Source organism: Neoarius graeffei, chromosome 3 (genome assembly GCF_027579695.1).
Source record: "Neoarius graeffei isolate fNeoGra1 chromosome 3, fNeoGra1.pri, whole genome shotgun sequence".
In the NCBI taxonomy this organism is placed as follows: Eukaryota; Metazoa; Chordata; class Actinopteri; order Siluriformes; family Ariidae; genus Neoarius; species Neoarius graeffei.
In genome coordinates this window covers 73,350,978-73,358,601 of record NC_083571.1, presented here as the reverse complement: position 1 = coordinate 73,358,601, position 7,624 = coordinate 73,350,978, and the positions used below count along the sequence as shown (strand labels likewise).

Below are 7,624 nucleotides of genomic sequence, written 5' to 3'. Positions count from 1 at the left end.
TTATTATAATTAATCCGTTGTAATACTAGGAAACATGGTGAAGGACTCTTATAGAACTTATTGGTCTTCACCTTCCCCAGCACAATCCAAATGTCTTTTGTTTAGATGTCTTTATGTATTGTTTTTAATTGTGTGAAATAAAGAAAAAAAACTGAATCTCAAGAGGAGGTGGATCATGCAGCAAGACAACCACCATAAGCACACAAGTCATTCTACCAAAGAATGGTTAAAGAAGAACAAAGTTAATGTTTTGGAATGGCCAAGTCAAAGTCCTGACCTTAATCCAATCAAAATGCTGTGGAAGGACTTGAAGCGAGCAGCTGATGCGAGAAAACCCACCAACATCTCAGAGGTGAAGCTGTTCTGTATGGAGGAATGGGCTAAAATTCCTGTTGTTTCAGATATTCAGACCGATTACTAGGACTGTGAGTTACATTCTCTGAAGTTCCAGCACTGCAAATGATTTGAGTGGCAGATAACTTCTAGATGATATTACTACCATTACGACACATCATCAGTTGGGTACATCACTTGGTGTTTTGGCCTTTGATGACAACATACCCTCAGCCGAGGCAAGCAACCTCTCTCAGCTTGAACAGTTCTGCAAAAAGGAATGGGGGAATGACTGTGTAACCTCGGTGAATATGATAATAAACTAATAGAAGCTTAGATCAATACTTAATCAAGCGCAGCGGTAACAGCCAATCAGGTAACTACAGCGCCATTGCTGGAGGGAGGGAGGGAGAATAATTAGAGCAAGAGCAGAACGCTAGAGACGGCAGAGGGAAAAGTCGAAAACGCGAGGAAAAGAGAAAGTAAATAGGCGTAAAAGAAGTGTATTTTGAGGTTTTACATCTTGTTTTTCTTTCATTCTTGGAAAAAAATTGTATTCACCTGCTGTCCACATTGCTGGATCCTGTTTTATTTGAGTTTTGAACGAGAATTTGGCCAGGTTTTTTTTAGTTGGGATCACTGGTGTGTGAAAACACCTGGAGCTGTGGAAAGAAGATGGTGAGCCACCCATAGGAGAGACACTGGGAGGATCACCTATTCTGCAAAACTCACCTGCACACTGTGGACAAAGACACTGATTCTAACATTTGGGTCATGGTAGGACAAAACTATCAGGTTTTTGCAGCAATACACAGTGAATTTCATTTGGACTGATAAAAGACTAAACTAAAGGACTGGTGATACATCAAACTGTGTAAATTTGAGTTATTGCTTATATATATTGATCTGTGAGATCTGAGATTTGAGTTGTATTTTTGATATTTTATTGAACTGTGTTTCTTTTTTTTTTTCTGGGACATTTTTTCTGGGACAGTTTGTAGCGGTTCCTACAAACTGGAAACAAAAGTCAGAAGTGCGATCCCAAAGAGCTCACCACACAGTCACTGTCAAGCTTGGGTTAGGCACTTTCACTTTCAGCGCTGGAGCCAGCAGAAGTGGGTGATGCATTGTGCCATATGCATTGTGTGCAGCGAGCACGCAGCAGCCAGGAATTTGTTTGGATTAACCTCCAAACCTAAGTTGCTCATAAAATTACAACTTTTTCTGGTTCTAAAAGTACCAATTAGGACCATATAATCCCTTTTTATTTTGTGCTACATTAGGTAGAGGTGTGTGTGTGTGGGGGGGGGGGGATTTTTTCCAAACCTGAACCTGATCCAATAAAAAATCTGAACAATCAGGTAATTGATTACATGTAACGTTGTCTGAGCATGTGCTATTTTTCCCGAACATCTTTGTACATCCGTGTTGCATCAATGGAGGAGAAGCTGATTGTAGAAGTGTCAAAGAATCCCTACAACTGTGACATATTCCCACAACAGCCAACATCTTATAGCCAGGATTATAGATGTGCTGTGACTGCTCCAGACAGGAAATAAATTCAGGTATAGGTATAATCATAGTTATACGTATAGGTATAGCTATAGTAATAGTTATAGTTAACAGTGTTGTGGGATTAGGTCATAAACAGCACTCAATATTTCCTACTATAAGCGTCTAAATAAAATTATTAAAATTATAAAATATAATTATTAATCTGACACTTGTGTACCATCCCGTTGTAGCTTTCATCATCTTTTTCAAAAGAATTAGAATCATGAATGCATGACATTGCAAAGAATATTATAGAGTCAGTGTGGACACAAAAGAAGGCAGTGGCGCATATGACATCACACATGCAGCGCTGCTTACCTACAAATTGATGCAACCTAATGGCGGACAAGCTTTTAGTGATTTTTGGAACAGAATTCAGATGCAAAAATTTCTTTTGAACAAATTTATTTATCAGTGAACTTTACAACATTTTTGAGCATATCACACACAGGAAAGTCTGAGATTTTATGATGTCATTTTCTAAAGACTAGGGCTGTAAAGATCAATAATATTTAAATAAGATCCTTTTACTTGTACATAGTGAATGAGGAGGGTCTTAAATGCTGAAAGAAATTACCAAAAGGCTGATACTTAGTCTACAGTACCATCAAGATGGTTACTGTAAAGTCTATCATATAAAGTATCTTTTAGTTACAAATCAAAAAACAATCATATCATATCAATTTCAATACCTGGAAAAAAACAGTGACTGCTACTGCTTTGAAAGGGCAGCTGACAATTAGGGAAAGACCTCGTGACGACCTGGAGGCCTGAAGGATTCAGGTGAAGTTCCATTAAAATACAAGTTTGCATCACAAATAGCAGGGACTAATAAGTGATTGAATTATGGTTAACCATGATTTATCCAGGTACCACCAGAGCTTTATTAACATATTTAACTAACATGTTCCTAACTTCCCTGTTTTAGCCAAAGAACACAAGAGTTTACTTGATGAATAAAAAAAAATGCAGATCTGTTTCACTCACCTCAGTTGGAATTTGCTATAATGAACCCTACATGAGCTACATTTGAGACAATGTTATATTTGCTACAATAGTATAGAACCTTGAACAAAGTTTGGGGAGGTTCTACCTGAGATTTGAACTTTGATTACTAAATTCAGAGTGCTAATCAGCACACCACGGAACCAAGATGCCACCTGAGCTCCAACCTCCTCACAACCATTATGGCACTCAATCTTACAGCCAGCTTATAATATATACACCATACAGTGTATTGTGTATATTATATTTTAAGAAATAATAAAATTGAATTACACAAATAAAATGTGCAAAGTTTATTTCATAAAACATTTATAGTTATTTCACAGTTCCATAAACAATATATAAATTAGTGTACATATAAATGACTAGACTTTGACATATTAGTTTATCCTTTTAACTATACATCTGTTTCAAGAATATTCCTACTGATTTAAATTGAATAAATGAAAGACAGCAATCAATAGGACTGTTTAGAAGTGGAGAAATGTTCAGGTATGTCATCACCATCATTAAATCCTCAGTTTCATAATTTAAAATGTGGTTTTCTCATGAAAGCAGATATTGTTTATAAAAACACCCGATTCCATTTAGCTTATGAATTAAATATTAATCAGTAAAAAGCAAACAAATGTTACTGTTTGTGGTGACAAAAGGACCTACTTACAACAGTAGAATAGGTTGAAATGTTAAATAGCGTTGTTAAGTTATTGTTTTTGTTTTCTGATCAGGCTTAGAGCTAACAGTGCAATGCCGCTGAAAGTAGAAGTGGTAGAAGAGACATCCATATCATGGAAAGTGAGCTGGCAATCACTGGTGGCATGGAATTACCTGCAAAATATAAACATACATGAAATTAAATGTACACAAATACATACTTAAACCTAAAAATATACAAGAAATTTGAGTTTGGATTATTTACAATTAATAAGCACTAATTAATAAATAACACAGTAATTTCTTCGCATGTTGATACTGACTAATAACATGGGTGACATTGATGGAGTTTGGCTCAACAGGAAAGGTCAAGCTGCTAACTCCTTTGGCAAGGACGTCTTTCACTTTGGTGTCAGTCACGTTAGCACCAGAAAGGAAAGACATGAGGCTGTGTGTCACAATAGAACCATTCCTGAAATTGCACAAACAAAGAGATACAGGTTAAAATTCAACCATTAATCAACAAAGAAACAAACATTCATAGCCATATCCGCCTTCTTACCTGAACTGGAAGATTTGCATGAGATGGAAGTTTTTAAAGGCTTTCTTGTACAATGGTTCAATCTAAGAAGAAGAAGAAGAAGTAGAATTCGGTGATCAAAAACCAACAGATAAAATGGTTTGTTATTTAGCCATAGATAAAGTAAGCAATAATAACTAATATGCGAAGAGACTTACAAATGCTCTAAATCATATTCAAATTGTGTTATGTCAATTGAATTGGATTTCACTTAAATTGAACGTGAAAATTTGAACAAAAGGGCAAAAGTCACACATGTCCTGCACACACACTGTGAACAGAAACGCATGATTAGAACCAGATGCGTTCTTCGGGTTGTCTTATATGGCAATAGAAGTGTTCGTGTGGCAAAATCTCTCATGTTTAGCAGAATTAAATAAATTGTAAATGGTGGCATTATCTGGAAAACATACCTCACGAGTGACTTTTTCAGCTTTGTCTTTAAATTGTTTAGAATTTGGGTTAGCCAGTGCTGGCACAAAGGTTTCCTTGATGCGGAAGATCAATGTGAAAACTTCAGTTACTGGTGCAATTGTTGTAGTTGTGCCAGCTGTGTTCGGGGGCGAAGTCTTGCCCACTGTAAGGTTGATATCATCTGTGATTGCGGGTGAAGTCACGTCCATTGTGGGGTCGATCTCAGCTGTGCTTGCAGGTGATGTCGGGTCCACAGCAGAGCCCACCTGAGCTGCACTTAGGGCTGAAGTCATGACCATTGAAGATGATTAGAATAGAATAGTGGACCATAACAAAGTTAAAATCAAAATTAGAAACTGATGCTGTTAAAACAGAAACAAGGCAATGTGCTTCATAAAGCTCAGCTGAATCACAGATCTGTTTAATCTATGATTTTAATCTTTGAGGTAAACTGCAGAGTCAGGGGCGGCTCATAGCAATGGACTAGCAGGATTAACCCCCCCCCCAAAAAAAAAAAAGATAAAAGAAAAATAAATATAAGGTTCCATATTTTAAGCATTCACATGACCTCATCTGTGATTAATAAACATTTTAAAGAGGATTCTTTGTGATTATTTTTTAGACCGAGTGTTACAGCACCACTGCCAGAATGATGTGAAGCGAGGCTGTGGGTGAACTGGAACTTGCCCAGTGCTGGAGGCAGGGATACGCTCTACTGGAAGTTCATACACCCAATCAGTGCCAGTGTATAACATGACTACACAGTGTGACACACCCACTGAGTTTTGAGCCCCATTGGGTTAATATATTCTAGTCCATGGTGGTGACGTTTCCGTAACACGTCGCCAGGAGGCGCAGTACAGACTCACTCACAGGTGGAATGAATGTGAATGAAGTGGATTATTTACTCTATCATCATTCTTCCACGAAAATAATTTTGGAGGAGAAACTGAAAGTTAACGGACTGAGCACATCTATATCAAAGTACAAATTACACAAAAGGAGAAATGAAAAAACTAAGTTTTGTGGGTTTTTTTTTTTTTTGCTTGAATAAAAGGGTTAGAATTTTTCTGTGTAATCTTTTTGTTATTCAGATGAAACACAGTTCAGATTAAAATGCCAAAAGTTAAATATAAACTTTTAAATTATATATAAATTATAGATATTATTCCCTGCCCTTCCACCTTTTTAAATGCTGGAAGTAAACAATGTTAATAAAAAGAAAGCAGTGTGTATTTTCCATGGAACATTTGGAATATTTCTCCCCTATACTACTCTTCTCTGTTTGACCAACTGCAACATTTCCTGAGTATAGATCATCAGATGTGATCTGCAAATGACAAGAACCATCTCAAATAAGGACTTGATGCATGACATCAAAACAGCGTTTCAACCCAACCCTTGGGACGTAATGATATTCAAATTAAATTAATCGACTCAATAAAGCAGGATGTGTCACAAATATGACCATCAGCAGATATATCCAGTTAGGCATTGCTGAGCTACCACCATCATGCTGTTTACACAATGAAACCTTCTGAAATAATCTGTCTCACGATCATTCTGAAAGGCACACTTAGTCTGTTTACATACTTCAGTACAGATATGCATCTAAGTGAAAACAAGACACTGATAAGTTCTTTGTGATAAAAGGCCAAGCACTCAACACGAGATATCAGGATAAATCAATAGATCGCTCACTATTCATCGCAGAATTCATAGACGAATGAAGATAAACGTTAGAACCAAGAGCAAGTTTGACAATTTTGTGGTTTACTGCCAATGTTATTGTGTCGCAAATGTCACAGTTCTCGAGGAACTTTAGTATAATGTGTAAAGTGACAATACTTAAATTTTAAAAAATAACCTAAAAATTAATCTACAGTGCTATTTCTAGCAAATATATTTCAGCAGGATAATAGAAGTGACGACAGAAAGTGAGATGAAGTTCAGTGAACACTTACCAATCAGACACAAAACGGCCAGTATAATCTTCCTGTCCATGGTGTTGTTTACAACCTAAAAGTAAATTATATATCAGATTATATATCAGCTATGCAAGCAAAGTGTCTCTGTGGCTGTATAAATCTTAGCTTCCCTGTTTTATTATTACTGTTGTCATTTTCCCCCTATTTTATTTCTATTTTATTTATTTTCAATATGTATTAATACATGTTTTTTTATTAATGCTCTTGCTTTTCCATTTTATTTTTCATTATTTTAATTGCCTAATTTCACTCGTCTCAGTTTTGAAATGTTTTAATGCTTGTAAAGCACTTTGTAACTTTTTGAAAAGTTCAGAATAAATAAAGGTACAGGAACAACAACAATAATAACAAAAACAACAACAATAATAATAATAATAATTTTAAATGACAGCTGTATAATTAGAATAAGATATTATAAATAGTTGTATTTAATTAATTAATTAATTTGTATATTTAAAGCAATTTTCTTGACATCAGACAAAATATTCCATCATGAACACTGTAAGTGAATATAATATTTTTAAGCATTGTTTCAGTGAATATTAAATATCTTAATAATTAAATTGTCTATAAGAGCCTAATACATTTTATATCTTACAGTCTGGTGATTCTCAGGAGAAAGTAAAGTAATAACTCACCTGAGTCCACAGGTAGCAGAGATGGAGTGTTCTCAGTCTAGTGGCAAAGTGTAAAATATCGAGCAGGTAAATGGGATATTTATTCAACAGGAGTAACAACGTATTTACTCTCATGATGTGAAACCCATTATGTCAAAAGGGCGTGGCAGCCAATCACAGCTTGGCTGACAACCTGAAAAACAACATTATTACCAAATGACGCTTCCTGCCATTTTCGTTTATTTATAGCAGGATAAAGAAAGGGTAAAAATAAAATTTAGAATGTGATTTTAAATTAGATAATTTTAATGCTCTCTGAGGATTTTCTGTTGGAAGCCATGGCCTAATGATTAGAGAAGCAGCTTGGGGACCAAAAGGTCACAGGTCTGAGTCCCTGGACCAGCAGGAATCACTGAAGTGCCCTTGAGTAAAACACCTGACCCCCCCTAACTGCTCCCCAGTCTGCTTTGGGTCTGTTG

General features: G+C 35.9%; 1 protein-coding gene across 1 annotated transcript; it reads right to left on the bottom strand.

The window, feature by feature from the left end:
- Window positions 1-3,575: 3,575 nt before the first annotated feature.
- On the bottom strand, window positions 3,576-7,219 carry LOC132882895 (uncharacterized). Its single transcript, XM_060915998.1, has 6 exons — window positions 7,167-7,219; window positions 6,505-6,559; window positions 4,540-4,823; window positions 4,109-4,170; window positions 3,870-4,018; window positions 3,576-3,720 (listed from the first exon to the last, which is right to left on the bottom strand). The coding sequence occupies exons 2-6, from the start codon at window positions 6,542-6,544 to the stop codon at window positions 3,629-3,631; spliced, it is 627 nt and encodes a 208-aa protein (XP_060771981.1). The 5' UTR covers window positions 6,545-6,559; window positions 7,167-7,219; the 3' UTR covers window positions 3,576-3,628.
- Window positions 7,220-7,624: the final 405 nt, after the last annotated feature.